This window comes from Lates calcarifer, linkage group LG1 (genome assembly GCF_001640805.2).
Source record: "Lates calcarifer isolate ASB-BC8 linkage group LG1, TLL_Latcal_v3, whole genome shotgun sequence".
In the NCBI taxonomy this organism is placed as follows: Eukaryota; Metazoa; Chordata; class Actinopteri; family Centropomidae; genus Lates; species Lates calcarifer.
In genome coordinates, this window is record NC_066833.1 from 3566777 (window position 1) to 3585246 (window position 18470).

Here is an 18470-nt window from a genome sequence, read left to right on the forward strand (position 1 = left end):
CTACTCAACAAAGCTTTACAAAATGTCTAATTAACAGTTAACTTACAAACCCTTCATAAAGAATGCTTTATTAGAAAGTTACAAATCTGTTTTTAAGTATTTTGGATCGAGTGAGTAGTACCATGACTTATTATAGACCTCAGACTCATTGCTGACATTTGCTAAGCTGTTGTTCTTTAGCGGAGAGTTCGAACCTCTTGCACATTGTTTTAGAGATGAGTGTTTCAGAAGCATTTCAGTGGAGAGGAACACTCCCAAAAATGACAGCATGACAGATTTTCATCAAGCGGAGCTCCTCAGGGTGCAATGGAGGACAACAGGGGTGAGTCAGGCGTATGAGGTTTCCCTCAGTGTGTGCCTGAGGTGGAACCTGGAACCAGTTTGGAAGAAGCCCTGCATGCGTGTGCAGGCTGCTGCGACCATTAAGACTTGTTCTAGCATGGGACAATGGGATTACTGAATCAGTGTGAGTGTGAGTGTGTGCACGCAGGCCCGCGCAAGCACTGATGAGAGGAGTTGGAGACATCAGTGGGTGTTTGTGTACGGATTTGCGTTTGTGCGGATGGGCACACTCAGACATGAGCCAAGCCACCAGCCGGCCACATAAAAGCATGTCTCTGGGAGGTGGAATTTTAATGTGGAAATGGGAACAATGATTTCTACTTTTAAATGTGGACAAGAAGCAGAACCCATTGAACAGCCGACCAAAAATGATGGATCAATTATTAATGCATTTACCATCACACTGCGAGCGTGTGAGTGTGTGTGTGGGTGGGTGTGTGCTTGCATGCAAGCTGGTACATGTCCGTGTCCACGTCTCTGTGCGCTGTCATGTGTCCGCTGTGAGTTTGTGTTTGTCTGCTTATTCACGCGTTCACTTCCACCCAACTTGGCATTAGCGGAATTGTTATGGCTGATTTTCAGATGCTCTGGATGCTGCACGCTGACGATAGACAGTAGAAACTATTTTTGTGTGTGTGTCTGCGTGTTTGTGGGTGAGAAGAAAAGAGAGGAGAGGAGGATGGGCTCAGTGTTTATCCTTCTGTTGTAAAATATTCTGAATATTTTATTCCACCTCTTTAAAATGTTTTTCATTAAATCTTCCCTTACAAAAAACCTGACACAAACCAAAATCTTTTGCATGTGAAAATTAATGTTATTACATGTGTAATAATTCATTTCACATGTTATTATATGTTTAAAAAATGTGCTTCCTGTGTACTAAATTCTTGAAAGATTATTTTTTTAATGTGACTACTTTAAGTGACCACTACTGCTCTAATATAGCTATAGCTGGTTCTGCTTGGGTTCTTAAATGTCTCCATGGTGGTCTTAGGTTCCTCTGGGGTTCTTCCCTGCCCTGAGGGGTCTGGTCTTTTCTGTTCGTAGAGGATTAAATGATGCTCCCCCTATGACCAGATAATTAAGAACACAGCCCGACACAGCCTGACTGGATTCAAAGATATAACTGAGCTATAAACACAGTGGAAGGAAGAAAGAGAGGGGAACATCAGAGCGGTTTGGGGAGAAGAGAAGAAGAAGAAGAAGAAAGGAGGAGGAAAAGGAGAGAGGAAGATACGGGGGAAGGGGAGATGGGAGGAGGGAGGGAGAGAGAGAGGAACAAGGGGACAGAAAGAGAAAAAGAGAGAGAAGGGAGACTTCTCAGGACCCGTCTGGATCTCATTTAGAGGATAGTAATGCGATTAGCTTTGTTTAGTTTTCACAGCTCCAGCCAGTCCCCATGAAAAACCTATGTGAGTGTGTGTCTGTGTATGTTTGAGTCTGTGTGTGTCTGTGTTGTGGTGGATGAAAGAGTAGGTGAAGTGTACATGTATGTATTGTCTTGTGCTTGCCTGCTTTTCTTAGCCCTTATTCTTAAAGAAACTGAATTAGAATAAAACTAATATCCACCTAAAATTATACAGCTAAAATATAATTCAAGCCAATCCAAAGGTAGCAGGATTCAGTTGTGTAATAGTCCCAATGAAAACTAAAACAGTGGTCTGTAGTTCCTCTGAGTAACCAGAACATTGTCTCAGTGAAGGGAAGGAACTTACTTCCCCCTGGTTTGACAGACAGCTTCATGTGAATGCCATGGCCCACTCAGGAGTCCCGCCATCATCCCTATGTATCTAGCTCCACTAGTCTTACTAGTAGTTACTAGTAAATTCAGAAAAATTGTCGACTCTCTGACCTAGTGCACTTTTATCATTATCCAAGCAAAGAGCAGATACTCAACTGTCTTGATATGCAACTTGAACTGAGAGCCAGGCCCGCTCAGTTTTCCGACCACCATCACTGTTTAACTGGTTTCACTAATCTCACCACTGGCCACTACTTAGCAACCCCTTTGAATGAATTATGACTCTGACCAAAATAAAGTAACATGGTTCAGGGTTTTTCTGTGTGGAGTTTGCATGTTCTCCCTGTGCCTGCGTGGGTTCACTCTGGGTTCTCCACCTTCCTCCCACAGTCCAAAGACAGGTGTGACAGACATAATTTTCTGACATACATATATAAGATGCAACATCTTAGAGAGGGCACAGGTCACTATTTAACAGAACACGAAGGAATTGTGGGGTCCCTTCTTTATGTTCACTATGTTACATTTATACTGTTTGTATATGTATAATGTCAAAATGCAATAAAAAGTTAAGCTGCCGAAATCTTTCATGTCTGTGTCCAGGCATCATCAAGGTGGGAAGGTGGAACCCTCTGCCCATCCACTTCCTGACTGACGCTCCAGAGGCTACAGTTGCTGACATGTTGATGGAGGTCTACCACATGGTCACACTACGTATTCAACTACAAAGGTCAGATCGCATTTTAAAAATCAATTTGTTAGATGTTCATGGGAAGTCATGTGTGAGAAAGCAGAAATGTTTACATCATAAATCACTGAGTTTCCACTCAACAACACTCCTCCCTTGAATATGAAAACAACATTGGAAAGACTGCATATCCGTATTTTATGGACACAGTAAGGCTTTCAATCCATACACTGCATGCGGTTACAGTGAATCAGACACTTGGTCCACTGGGCGGCTGATGTCATTGCCGCTGATTGCAAGTCAAGAATTTACCATATCCATCAAATCTGAAAGCAGCAATACTGAAACACTAAAGCTTCAGTTAAACAACCCGGTGGGGATTTATCTATTATCTGTCTCCGTCAGGGAGAGTCCGTGTGCCAGGAACTCCTAGTTCCCTAGAATAAGTGAGGCAGGATCTTGATGGACAGATAAAAAACAGATAAACTCCAGATGAGAGGGTTATTATTGTTATTGTCTTGGCAAATACCAGCCAGGTTTGTTTACATGTTTATGTGTGTATCCATGGCAACGGCAGAGCTTTGGCACACTTTCTATTCATTTTGTCGGACTGATTTATTTGAGGTTAAAATGACATAAAAACAGGAAGATTGTAGGAACATAGGTCTATAAGGGATGTTGATCATGGGAGTTAATTTAGGGTTAAAGTTTGACATTTCTGGAAAGTATACAAGTTGCACAGACAGATGATTGATACCACTCTCATGTCAGTAAATGTGAAGCTATAGACAACTGCTGGGTAGCGTAGCAGAATGACAAAGTTAGCAGCAGTCATATCACACCACAATAAACATAAGATGCTGCCACCACACAGCTAGCTTAGCTTAGGATAAAGACAGGACACAGGATCAAACAGCCAGCCTAGTGTTTTTACCTTAGGCCAAAGGTAACAAAACTTTGTTTCCTTTGTACAAAGCCAGGCTGTTTCCCGTTTATAGCCTTTCACTTAAATTATAATATAGTCATAATATAATTAAGAAAATAATAAATTGGCAACAATTTTGACAACGGATTGAGTGAAAAAAAAAAAAAAAAAAAAAAAAGACTGGTACCAGCTTCTGTGATGTGAATATTTGCTAGTTTTCTATGACAGGGCTTTTGACTGTCAGACAAAATATGACATCTGTGTCTGTAAGAAACCTGGATTTCTTGGAATACTGATGAGTTTTTATTCACTGTTACTATTTTCCTGCCATTTTAAAAACTAAACAATCAGTTATTAAAGAAAATAATTGTCAAAGGTATTGATTATGAGAGTTCTCTTATGATGAAATAATACTAACTTTCCCAAAGTTTCCTCTGTGTTAATTACTTGGCACACAGAAATAATAGGAGCAATTTGATGGAACACAACTGTACAAAAAATAAGCAAAATATTATTCGCGAGATCCCCTACATGACAAGGCTTCATGAGGGAGGATGGAGGACCTGACATAGTTGATGATGTTGTGCTTTAGTGGTACAAAGTTCTAACAAATGTATGATTTTTTCAGAAGTAAACCAATTGCCTGCTTTGTCCAGTTGTTAATTTCGCTTTGACTGACTCTGTGTGTGGTTTTTGGCTTGTTGTAGTTTTTCAAAGCTGGAGGACCTGCCCTGTGAACAGTGGAACCACGCAACTGTCAGAAACGCTCTCAAAGAGCTGCTGAAGGAAATGAACCAAAGCACTCTGGCCAAAGAGTGTCCTCTGTCACAGGTAACAACTGGCTACACAACAACACGCAGCAATGACTCTCTGTGATATCTGCCCTTACCTGACACTATCATAGTCTCACAGGCTAAGGACTTAAAGTCCACTCCCTACACAAAATTCAGCACTGTCTCCTCAATTGTGTTGAACTCCCCAGCTGCATGTTTAGCCTTCCTATCTCAGTCTCATAATCACTTGTGTGTTGTGCATGTATGTGTGTGTGCGTGCATACAGTGTTTAAGTGGAGCTCTGGTGGGGGTGTTGATCGCAGCATCAATTGCAAGCATATGTGTGTGTGGCTGGAGATTCCCTCTCTGCACTGTACTGGCTCGAGTTTCCATGGGTGGCTTCCAATCATGATTAATGTTTGTCTACTTCTATTGTGTGTCTGTGTGTGTGTGTGTGTGTGTGCATGCCATGTGGTTGTTGCGTGAGTGTAAGCATTTCATATTATGTTGGTTGTTAATTATCTCTCCCTTCTCTTTTCTCTCTCAGAGTATGATTTCCTCCATAGTGAATAGTTCCTACTATGCCAACGTCTCCACTGCCAAATGCCAAGAGTTTGGTCGCTGGTACAAGAAGTATAAGAAAATCAAAGGTGAGCAGTGCAGTAGATAATGGTCCAGCTTCCCCAAATGCTCTTAAAGTTGATCAGTGCTTCCCAACCTAGAGTCAGGACCTCAACAAGGGGTCACAAGAACTCCTAAGCTAGATTTGTAGCTGTGTTACAGAAGTACTTCACCAATTCAGCACTGCTCTGCTATGACACTGTCAGACTCATGACGGACTGTTTGAAAAAGGATCTAATTTGATGCACAGAACCGGAGACATCATCTTTTTCACTCAAATGCATACATGCCTACATTACCCACAATGCAACTTACAACCTACAGGTGTGTTAGGAGAGGTTAATGTTCACGTCTTTCTAACTCCACACCCCAGATCTTTTCTCCTTAAAACTTTTGTTTTTCAGTCCCAACCTTCACTTCTTAGACATCACACAGCGCCCTCAAAACACTTTAAGTAACTTTTTTTCACATACAGCATTGCAATAGTACTCAACAGTAGTGACCCAAGACCTGTAAAAGGGCCGCCTGCTCTGCTGGGGCCCTGGGTCCGAGCCTCTGTTTGAAGTGAATGTTTGCATTTGTTTTTGAGAAGTGACTCAAATCAATACAAAGAAACACAAAACCACTGCACAGACACAAAAAGAAGAAATGACTGCAAAATGATACAAAAACAACCACAAAGATGTCTCTTTGAATTTCCTCAAAAACTGAACTACATATCAGAGGTACTGAGATAACATGTGGCTCCCCTTGAGATGCAAGTGTTTTCTAATTCAACCCTTTCCAATGCCTCCACTTTTCTCAAAGCCATCTACACTGTAAACCGTCTATACTCTCTCTCTCTCACTGTGAATGAATGAACATAATCCTGGTGATAGCATGGCAGTAGTCCTGTTTATTTAATGAAGAGAGGCACTTAAGGCAAAGGAACGCAGCTCACCGTTGCTCTGTATTATAAAATAAATAACAACTGTAAACACAGTTAACTGTGGGAAAGACAATTGAAGCATGGTATGGTTAATTCATCTGGAGCTGCTGTGGTGCATTCAATGGGTGAAAGACCACACTACAAAATCGAAACCTGCTGCCAGTATCTACTATATGTCGGGGCCCCTTTTAATCTCCTGCATCAAGTATAAATCCAGCTTCAGACATGCAAACTGTCATAAAGGGCAGAAGTAAGCATGGCTTTGTATAAAAGGTTAGCAGACGCTGCTATAGATGGACAACGGTCCCTATGACTGTCGAGACAGTCGAACAGTCCAGATCAAACAGTCCAGATCAGCCCGTCAACCACATCTGCCTGTCCCACTCCACCATCACCTCCTTGGAAGCTACACTATAATCTTCACATTAAAAGCAAAGCGTGGACAGAGAGAGGGACATGTGCTGAGAGAAAGTGAGAGAGGATGAGGTGATGGTGGAGCCTGCTGCTGACAGAGGGAGGAGTGTTAGGTTACACTCTGCATTTCCAGCATTAGTTCTGCTCTTCAGCTGGCAGCAGAGCCTGCACACGGCTCTGTTCCAGATGTCAACACACACAAAGGGCTCACTGCTGTCTGATTGGCTGCTACACATGCCAGTCATTGCCAGGAGCTCCTTAGAAGAGGGATAAAGGCAGACTGCAGGACCCCTTCATGAAAATCTATTTTAGTCATGAGATTAAAGGTACATTTAAAAGCTGAGCTATACAGTTAATTTGTCACTGGCTCATGTTGTCATGTCTTTATATCAACATCACCAGGAGCCATCCCCTCTGACTGATTTTCTACATGTCTTTTATTGAGCAGTTGACTATCTGGAGAAGATGTGGTCTGGACGAGAAGCTGCTGACATTAAAAGTAAGAAATCTGAATCAATCTCTCTGTGTCTGTGCTAATGTAGAGATGTTTGTGTGAACACATGGTGGTGGAAAGTAACTAAACACTTTAAAGTCATTGTTTATTTTCTTCCTGATTTATCTTGTGACCCTTTGGAGGGATTTGCACATAATAATATTACCACTCACAGTGGTCATTTTATCGCAGAATGAGGTCTTTTACTTTTATACTTTAAGTACATTTTGCTGATAATACTCCTGAACTTTTACTTGAGTACTTTTACATTAATTTCCATCTCCTCTCCAGTAGAGAGAGACAACATGGCAGACTTCTGTGTGCTGGGCCAGAGACCACCTCCTCACTTGGCCGGCCTGGCCCAGCTCAGTCACCTGGGAGCCAGTAGTCCGCTCCTCAAAGCTGGATCTGGAGATCCACAGGCACCCTCCCAGCCACCCCAGCAGCCTCCACCTCCCCAGCAGCAGCCCTCACCCCATGGCCCCCTCCACCACAGCCCTCCTCTGCGTACAGGCCAGGTGCCTCCTCCGCCCCCTCCACCCCCGCCTGGTGCCCTGCAGCCCCTGCTGGGTCCAGGTGGGCTGCTCTCCCCTCAGCTCTCCCCACAGCTGGTACGTCAACAGCTCGCCATGGCCCACCTCATCAACCAGCAACTAGCCGTTAGCCGCCTGCTGGCCCACCAGCACCCCCAGGCCCTCAACCAGCAGTTCCTCAACCACCCGCCCATCCCTCGGGGTTCATCCAAAGCTGGCGGGGACCATCCTGGGAGCAACCCCTCGGCCGCCGAGGTCTCCTCTGAAATCTACCAGCAGGTCAGAGACGAGCTGAAGAGAGCTAGTGTCTCCCAGGCCGTGTTCGCCCGTGTGGCTTTCAACCGCACACAGGTAGGACAACAGGACAGACTGTGGTCAAGAAGGTTAGGAGACTGCTGGGGAGGTGTGGTGATGAAATGATCAGAGGGAGAGAAGGAGCAAGGTGATGCATCAAGGATAGGAGAGGATAGTCTCAGGTGGAATAAAGAATTAGCCAAGGATGGAAAATCAGAGAATTAATGTATTGCATCCTGTGGTGGCAGAATCAAGATATCCCCTTACTGCTTACTGAGCTACATTTACACAGATTAAACTTTCAAACTAATCATAGTTCCTATTCCTTGCAACGCATCAGGTGAGAGGTTTTTTTTTCTTATTTGATGGAAATAAATAGTGATTGACGTCATTGATAAGACTATAATTTTTCACACAGGGTTGGACTAATTTTGTGGTCACCCACCTCGTGGTATTTTCAGTGGGATTAGTGGAAGCGTGGCAGGGTAGCTCGCTGGGTCATTGAGTCTCCTCCCCCGCCCTCACAGCAGCACAGACACCTGATTGCATTCACTCTATGCTAAACTGGTTACCATATGCCCCATTAGATCAATGTGATGAGAGTTGTTGGCTCATAGACCTCATGGTATAGAGGCCAGGTGTTTCGTAGTGGGTTCGGTGTGAGAATCATACTGTTTATCTAAAAGTTCTTCGTTTTTGCTTTGTACAGACTTTAACCACACAATAGCATGCTTTCTACTGAAAAGTCAAAATGGCATTTTGAGCATTGTATTGTCCTTCATGCAACTTCTACTTAGTCCAGAGAGAAATATTGTACTTTTTACTTCAATTATTTGATCACTTAAGTTGCAAGTTACTTTACAGGTTAAACTCAATGCACCGTTAATTAAACTGTCAATTACACTACCCTACTAACAGTATTTAAGTTCAATGAAACAATTACTGGATTGACTGATTTTTCGATTGAAAAACAATGAATTGGCATAATCCTCTAAGCCATTTTTCATGCGAAAATGCCAAAACTTTCATTGCTCCAGCTTCTCAAATGTGAGGAATTTCTGATTTTTCCTTTCAGTGATTTTAATAAATATAAAAAATGAGCAATGACAGCTCAGAAAACAGATCAAATGGTGGGAAACAAAGACAAAACTATGGGGAAAGATTAGGATTAGGATTTTTTTAACAACCATGATAAAAAATAAAAACAGTTGCCAATATATTTCCAATGTCGTGCAATAGCAAATGCTCAATCATTCCTCATTTCAGAAAACATGAAAACACGCATCAGGATAATTCAATTCACCGAAGGATTAGGCGTTTGCCGTTAGTGCTCGTAAAGGAATAATTTATCCTTCTTGTGAAGTTCAAAGCACTAATGTGAGTGTTTGTGTTGCTCAGGGTTTGCTGTCAGAGATCCTGAGGAAGGAGGAGGACCCTCGCACAGCCTCACAGTCCCTGCTGGTGAATCTGAAAGCAATGCAGAACTTCCTCAATCTGCCTGAGAGTGAGAGAGACCGAATCTACCAGGAGGAGAGAGAGCGCACTATGAACCCTTCTGTCGGCCTTCCTGCCTCCAACTCCTCCAACCCTGGAACTCCACGCCTCTCACAGGTTAGTGTACCTCACAGTCAGTCGACGCCTGCTGTGTCTTTTCCCACTCAGCATTAGACGTGCAATAGGATTCTCAAAATAGTTTCTTGTATGAGAGGCATAGTGCCACAGCAAGGAAGAAAACTGGGATTTTTATGATTCGTTTAATTGTAACATGACATGTGTCTTCTGTGTGTGTGCATAGAAAGTGTGGGAGAGGGGCTTAGAAGACCAGATAACCCCTGATACCTGGGCCTCCATCTGGAAGAACAAGACTAAGATCTCCAACTCTGTGAGTTATCTACAATCTTTAACTTGCCCTCACAAAGTAGACTGCAGCACGTCATGTACTTTGTCTTGAAGCCTTTGCTGGGGATATGAATGTTTTATCTTAAACAAATTCCATTTATAATGGAAAAACAGCTTCAAAGCTATCATAGCAGCATACTGTAAACATAAAGGACATTATACAGTATTTGGAAATTTCCTTCCATGTGCACATAACAATTTAGCAATGTCAGTGATAAGAAGTTCCCTCTGATGTCAGGGCAAATGCCCATTCATGGCTCTGGGCGAATGTGCGCGCTATTCTTATTATGTCTATGTAAAATTATCTCAGCATCGTTTACACTGAGGGAATGTAAGCTAGCTGGTCTGTACATGTCTTGTGGACGACTTCAAACACTGTGTATACAAGCTTTCTGAGAGCCAATACATGTTCATTCAAACAGAAACAACAAAGAATGACAAAAGAGAAGGACTTAATGACTTTGATCTGTAAACAAAATTCATGTGGGGACGTGTGCTGCAGATGTGCAGCTGATGCTCATACAGGGAACACTGCATGTCTGTTCTCAGAGCAACTTGGCCTGATCATCAGCTGATAACCTTCACTTATATGTATACACAAGATTTGCTTTTGTGGTTAAATCTCTTAGTAGCTTTAGAACATATATTCGAGTCCTTTAGCAATGTAGCAGAAGCCTTAAGTGCCTTTATGATATTTCCTGTTATCCAAGCTTATCTGATAGCCGGTCCTCTTAAAACATTAACCATTCAAAATTTGTACTTACTGTGTCTTCTCTGTCACAGCCCAAGCCGTCAGGCCCAGCCCCCGACCTCCCACTGAAGCTGGAGTCGCTGGTCAACATTACGTCAGGCATCTATGATGAAATTCAGCAGGAGATGAAGAGAGCCAAGGTGTCCCAAGCTCTGTTTGCAAAGGTGGCCGCCAACAAGAGCCAGGTGAGTGAGTCGCTGGGAAAACAGAAGCCAGAAAATGTCAAATCTTAGATCAGCATTCACTCAGTTTTGAACCAATGGGGCCTTTTTAATCGCCAGAACAAGTCAAGACAATAAGATATTTACTGCTGGATAAATATGTAAACCAAAACAACTTGGAAAAGCTCATTAAGTCACAAAACTTGGGCGAGTCTCAGGGGCCCAGAGCAAAAACAATACACCACTACTGTAAACACAATGGTCATCAGCTGTATCACCTGTCACTCAGCTCATGATGAACACCAGAGCTCTGGTAACACAATGCTGTGATGCTAGATATAGTATATTTTAATGCTTAGCTAATTATTTCATGTGCAGAATTTAATTTAATAAATCTAAATTTAATAAATCTAAATCAATCAATCAGTTCATTTTTCTCATTGTTCAAATTTTACATTGTTCAAAGTTTCCCTCCATCTATCAGTGGACTTTTCAAACAGGCACAAGAGACATTTCTGATTTGTCACAGCAGGAAAAACACTGGTATAATTAATAATATTACATGTAATATAATAGCTCCATTCAAGTGTCCCAGTAAGTCATGCCAGTGAGCCAGCAATGCAGAATACCACATCCCCAGAGCTAGCAAACCTTAAAAATGGTGCGCGAGTCAGACCAGAATCGGTGTTGTCACTGCTGTATCAGCAGGTGAAGGAGGAGGATAATAAGGACATGAACAGTGCCCATTTCCAACCATGCAGATTCACTCATGTGGTGCTTGTACAAGGATGTAGCGGGATTATTAAAACACTAAAACCACTTAAGAGTTTTCATTAATAAAGACCCGATCATTTCAATCAGATAAATACTACAGTTACTTCTTTACTACAAACAGCTCTATTCATTACTGTCTTATATCTGACTAATACTCACTATAAATAATAACCAACACTGAAGTATCATTTTTCCTGAAAAAAGTGTAGAGATGTTCTGAAGTGTTTTTACCACCAATCAGAGGGTAGAGTAGAATCATAGGGCAACAAAAAAAGTTTGGATATCAGTATTTTTGTCTTCTCTCCTCTGGGTTTTTGGCAGCTTCAGAATACAAAGATCCTGTTTATAGGATTTTAAGTGAATAAATCTGACTATGATATAAACTCAGCTTCACCCTCTCTCTAAACATGAGCTGGGAAGATGCTTGTTTCCCTCCTCAGGGCAGAGACCAAGGACTAAATTAGAGATATAACAGAACCCTTACTATTAAATCTTTTTTTAAAATAGAACAAATCACAGCAGGAGGTGGTAGAGGAGCTGAATCCCTTCATTCACAGATATAGTGTTTCAGGACAGTAGCATGTGGCCGAGTTACCAGGAGTAAGCGTGAGAAAACACCGTATGTAGAGATGTGTGCATCGTGTGTACAGTATGTGCGTGCAGTTTGCGAGGTCCCCCAGGTTGGTGGGTCTGGGGGTGGCTGAGGGTCACGGCTCAGTGCACCCATCTGCTGCAGCTGGCCACAAGGACAGAGAAAGAGGGAGAGAGAGATGATCAGGCTATTAGCGGTGCATGCTGCCCGAGGTGGCTGGTTGAACACAACAGCTGGTGTCACAAACTGAACCAGTCTAGCAGATATAATTGAATCTTCTCCATCTCTCCTTTCTCCCCCCATCTTCCTCTCCTACATTTACCTCACGCATTTCCAACTTTTTTTTTGGCAAATTTAATTCTGCTCTCACTGCTTTATCTCCCAGTAGTTCACATTTTTATTTGTCTGTGTCTGTTTTTTTTCTTCCTTCATTCTTTATCTTTTCCTTATTCTCTCATGGTCTATATTATTCTTCTTCTTGCCAGGTTCTGGTAGGTGAAGGTGTTGACCACAGCTGAAACCATAAAATGGTTCCCAAAAACTGAAAATACAAGGATGGACCCACGGCAATATTCTTTCAAAAGGAAGCAGAATCTCTTTCCCTGAAAATATATTTATACTAGTGCAGTGCCCATTCAAAATGTGTCCAACTAGCAGGTTCTTACTGCTGGACTTGGCTGCTCTGCACCCATAGTGTTTGGGTGACAGTGTAGAAAGTGCTGTCGCATTCTTAAAAGCCTTGACATGTGCGCACTGTAAATTGTCCGGGTGCTGCACTGCCCCTCGTAGTGTAGTTCCAAATTTTAATTCACATCAAATAACATGTAAAAATCAATCACAGTTGACACCGAAGTCGATCGGATGAGCAGTTATCAAGAAAATAATCAGACAGACAGAGATTCCTCCATTAATAGTTATGAAACCAGGATAGGCTTAAAAATGCCATTTGGGAGAGACAAGAACTTTCCTGCAGAGAGTTAGCTGAGAAGATTGATACCACTTTCATTGGGTTTTTGGACAGATTCAACGAGTCGAGATACATGTGAATTAGTAAACTTAGGTGTGCTGTTATGTTGATTTTTTAACCTTTGGACAGAGCCAGGCTAGCACTAGACTGGTATCAAACTTCTAATCTAACTCTCAACAAAACACATTCCCCCAAAATATGGAAGTATTCCTTTAACATCTGCCTCTCTCTCTCTCTTTAACCCCACCTTCTGCCCTCGTGTCTCTGCTCCAGGGGTGGCTGTGTGAGCTGCTTCGGTGGAAGGAGAACCCCAGCCCGGAGAACCGCACACTGTGGGAGAACCTCTGCACCATCCGGAGGTTTCTGACCCTGCCGCAGGCCGAGAGGGACCTGGCGTACGAGGAGGAGTCAAGACACCATCACACCGAGAGGCTGCACACAGTCCTCCACCTGCCACAGGACACACAGGTAAGAACCAGAGTGTGTTTACAGCTGCTGTTAACATGCACCTCATATCTCTGTGTCCAGATGTGACTGGACTGTATTAACATCTGGAATTAAAAACCATCTCTGGTAAACACATGGAAAACAGATTCACCACACATGTCACCTCAACTAATAATATTTACATCTGTTGAAACTGACAGTAAATACCCTGTTTTTTCCTGAAAATCTGCCTTAGTATATTTCCCCAAGTATTGTACATTTAACGTACTTGTACTTTACTTGAGAATTCTCTTCTCATTTTACACTTCTACTCCACTGCAATTCATACTGCAAACATACTTTTTATCTGGCAGTTTTAGTTAATATTTACTTTACAGGTTCAAATAAAATGTAATGTTTTAGCATAAATTAAAGTACTCGACAGTAAATACAAGTAGAGCTGAAAAGATCAGTCATGTAACTGATTACTTGATTTAACTACTTGGATAATAATCTTTAACAAATGTATGCAAAATAACAAAAATGTTATTGTTCCAGTTTCTAAAACGTAAAGATTTACTGCTTTTCTCTCCAATAATTAGAATTCACTTTGTATTTATCTATAAAATGTTGAAGTTTGGATGATTGGTTGAAGACAACAAGCAGATGTAAAGGTGTCCGACCAAATGATCAATCAATTAAGAAAATAATCAATAGTTAAATATTAGCTCCATCTAATTCAACTACAACAGTAAAATGCAGCTCACACATTAAAGTAAAAAAAATAGATTATCGAATAATATAAGTATACAATAGTATATAATCAGTATTTACTTAAGTAACAGATCTGAATACTTCACCCACCACTGCCTGATATCACCAGATCATCCTGACCTCTGTTTTTAGGCACAAAAGCAACTTCTGTACTGATATAGTCCACAAACATTTGAAATCACGGTTTACTTTCGTCATATTTTTGTAAAATATGTCTCGTGATCATCTCCACAGTTGCTGAGGGTAACCACACACGTGTTATGTCAGGTATACCCAGGTTCAGTACGATGAGAGCATTCGCCACCCACACACTGCATGTACAAGTGCAGACATACAGCCATGCATCCAACTGTGCTATAAATCCACTGACTGAGTCAAAGAAGCACAAAACTGTATCTCTCCACCCTCAGAGACCACACCTGTCATTATTATTTACTCATTATATTCATTTCGCGTAAGTATGCGTAGAGCTGTTTGATCTCGTTGTGTGTGCACATGTGTTTGTGTGTCTGTGCGTGCCCCAGTGGAACGAAGTGTAAACAGTGTTGCTGGGTGGTGTGGCACTGGAGGAAATGCCCCATTAGTTTCTGAGGAGGGAGGCAGAGGCTGAAGAAGGGCTGGAGGGAAGAAGGGGAGATCGATCCAGGAAACTCACTGATGTGTTGGCCCCTTTCATTAACTGTCCACACTGCACCCACCCTGTCTATCTGACCTGTCTGTCTCTCTGACTATTTATTAAGCCTTTAAGCTGTATAGACAATATCTTATCTGCTACCGATTTAAGCAGCAGATATCAGAGAAATATAAATATTTCTTCGCACTCCACAGTCACAGTTTTGTCTCTGTACTCCTGTACATTAGATTATTGGAGGTTAAAGTACTGATTAGTACTGTTCAGTTTTCATTTGAGGATGTAAACATGCACAGCCCCCAGCTGTAGGGACCAAATCAAGCTGAGTGAATAAAAACAAATATCATACTCAATATTTGGCTGTAAATGCAGCAATGCTTTATTTTATAGGTTAATTTGTTATTTCCTAAACATCTTCTTTAAAGTTTCTTGGAAGGAACAACATAGTTTGGTACAATTAACAAGGGAACTTTCAGAGAAATTATGCAGAATTCTTTTTTGTTTTTATACTAATTTCACATTTTTCAGGTTAAACTTGTGTGCCATTCTCTGACTAAAGTGTCAAGGATGCACTCAGCTAGCTTAACATTTAAAGACAATTAGTGGACCAACTAATCACTAATAACCTTTTTTTATCTATAATTATGACCAAGTCATGAGGTTCATTTCAGGAAAGTTCCCAGGAAATTATTGGAAAGCTAATCAGAATTTATGACCCTGGAAAAATAAAGCGTCACAGTAAATCCTTCACAGTCAGAGGCTGAAATCTGCAACTGACAGACAGAAAATGCTCCTGGTGTTTTCTGCCACATCTGTACTGTAGAGTCTTTACTGTTGGCTTGTCTCATGAGTTTTTGCCTTAAATCTGGTCTGTAAAGTATCTGTGACATCAGGTGATTGATTTGGTCACTCCAAAAACACTTTGGCCATGAAAATCTGCTTTGAAAAAGGGCTGCAAGTCTAACACTGTTCACCCAATACAGTCGTGGACATCTTAAAATACCCTTAAAGATGCAAAATTGGCAACTTCATATTCACCTAAGGTTCAAAGTTTGATCATATCAAATCATTTGTCCAGTTATTGTGCATTAAGCACTTCAGGGAATTCTGGAGCTTTCAATCAATTTTTATCCCATGACCTTCATCTGAGCACTTACTTACTTACTTTTATCTTTTAACTTTTAACTTTAACTTTTAAACTAACATGGTCTAGGAATTCTTGTAATGCTCAAAAAAATGTAAATCTACAATCGCATGAGAACTCACTGACTCTATCTGCTGATGATCACCATATGATATGATGAAGAGCTCCAGGACAGCATGTAAATTGACCTTGAAGTGAACCTCCCTTGGTTTTTGTACAGACTAAATAAACCAGGTGTAACAAGTTTATTAATGAGCTTTAGTGCTGGAAGGTGAATTAGTTGTCTTTTAAACAGAGCCAGGCTAGTGGTTTCCCCCAGTCTTCACGCTAAGCTAAGCTAACTGGCTAATGGACAGATTTGAGAGCGATATCATCTTCTCATTATTTGCGAATAAGAAAGCAAACAAATGCATTTTACAAAATATTGAGCTATTTTGAACTGATACTGGGCTTCCTTTAAATCCAATGTGCTGAAGTCCAAGGCAACAGAGAAGGTGTTACTGTCTTACACCTAACTTACTGCACTGTGAAAAGGTCAAAGGTCAGGGTGAGACAGACAAGCTGAATTCACTGTTTGCTCAAATACATTTAAGCCTGGTGGGTTTGAGCCCAGGTCCTCTGGTTGAGAGACAGTCTCTCTAACCACCAGCCCACCCTGCCCCCCCAGTGCAAAGCTATTATATACCACATATAGTATATACCATATGTTATAAATCAAAAACAGGCCAATGCTGAAACTTCCCATTTTGCATCTCAACATGAACCGTAACGGTTGTTTTGAGGCTCCACCCACCTCCGCTCCACCACCAACCGAGCAATTTTTCTCTCTTCTCGTTCGGAGCTCTGTATTAAAGGCCGATGGGAAGACGGGGAGGAAGCTGTGGTGGCACCATTAACACATTCCTCTGCTCCTCTCACACTCCGCAAAAGACTAAAAATAAAGTTTACACTCATAATGCCTATGTTGCAACCCCCCCGCCCCCTCACAACCACCCACCCACCGAGAGAGACACAGGGAGATGAACTGTGGCGAAACACTGGTGATTTATTAATGGGAAATGAGGTGTGTGTGTATTTATATGTGTGTGTTCATGTTGCCATCTTCAGACCCCCCACCCCCCCACCCACTCTCTGTCCCAGATGAAGCCCCAACCAACCTCAGGCTCCAGCCAGCCTGCCACCACAGACCACACATGTGTCCCATCTGCCACACATACACAAAAATCTCTCACTGATAGCTGGTAATGTGAGCACTCTTTTGTGTTTGGACAATAAGAGGGTCTCTAAAACTGTAACAACCAACCACATGAAAAATGAATGTGGCGCTGCCCTCGGAGCCCAAAGCTGTACAGTAATTCCACACACCAGTGATGTGTGTGTGTGTGTGTGTGTGTCTGTGTGTTTGGACTGGACTGTATGTACAGTAGCGTGAGCCACTTCTACATGTCAAGGGCTCTGGCAGATCTCTGACTGTGTCTATTAAATCTGCAGGTGCTGTGTGAGTGTGTGTTCATGTCAGCAGCATCACATTTCTTCATGACTGACATGGTCCTGGTTCTCGCTCCACAGCTCTTATTCATACGGCTTTAGCAGTTAAGTGCGTCCCACAGCTAATTTGGCAGAGTCTGCCCTTATAAATAATTTCTTTATTGTTTTTGCTAAATTGATTTCTGCTGCAAGTCTAGGGGTGTTTGTGTGTGTGTGTGTGTGTGTGAGTGTGTGCGTGTGTGTGACCGCTCACTGTGGCTGAGACCCCAGGAGTGGTGGACTAGAACAAGAAGTAACAACCACTGTGTCCTTCCTCCTCTCTTTGTGTCTCACTTCAGTTGAAAGGTGCTTTGCTGGCATCACGTACAGGAGGTGCTTCCTGCCAAAGCAGCAACAAATGGCTCCTGTCAAAGCACTGAGAAACTCACATCTCCCTTTCAGGAGATTATCAGTTAGGGCTGGAGGGCTCATGTACGAATGCTCAGTCAGGATGTTTATGACCTTTAGTCCCTTGTATGGGTCAAGTGCAAAAAACGCTGGATCCAAAGCTTCCCATAATGCAACTCTATTATGCCTTTTCATTAAACAACCCCAGCCAGGTAAACGCCCTCGTCTTTTAAATGCCGCACCCTAATTTTGTAACGCAAGCTTTTCTGTTAAAAAGTGTCCGAGCCCAGTCCAAGACGGCCCCGATGACATCATATGGGCATTATTTTCTCAGAGTTTAGAAAACCTCCCTCCAGAGCCATTACACAACCGTTTTCACCAGCTCAGCAGTCCTTCCCACGATGAGTAAAACTGATCTTGTTATGTGAAATCAGTGTCTAAAAATCCCAGAAAACTGAAATCCAAAATATATTCCCAGGAGATATTTTGACAAGTAACAACAGAAAAAAATTATATATATACTGGTGTAGATAGTAAAATTCATGATGGTTGAGCTCCATTTAGCTGCTTCAGTTTCAGGGTCCTGCTATTGTTCATACAAGATCACCGTCACGGAGCTCCGTGCCACAGACAGACTGGGGAAGCTTTTGTTTGGATTTGTTGACAATGTGAAAAATATTGATTCTAAAGGTAATCCACTAAAAATGTAAAACTAAATACTGGT

The 18470-nt window shown here is 42.0% G+C and overlaps 1 protein-coding gene across 1 annotated transcript in view; it reads left to right on the forward strand.

Annotated features, from left to right (window-relative positions):
* Window positions 1-18470, forward strand: part of satb2 (SATB homeobox 2) — a 52567-nt gene that overhangs the window by 24210 nt on the left and 9887 nt on the right. The window contains 9 exon segments of the mRNA XM_018704373.2: window positions 2687-2813; window positions 4404-4527; window positions 5017-5119; window positions 6881-6931; window positions 7217-7809; window positions 9151-9363; window positions 9548-9634; window positions 10435-10587; window positions 13170-13364. Coding sequence (XP_018559889.1) covers window positions 2687-2813; window positions 4404-4527; window positions 5017-5119; window positions 6881-6931; window positions 7217-7809; window positions 9151-9363; window positions 9548-9634; window positions 10435-10587; window positions 13170-13364 — 1646 coding nt within the window.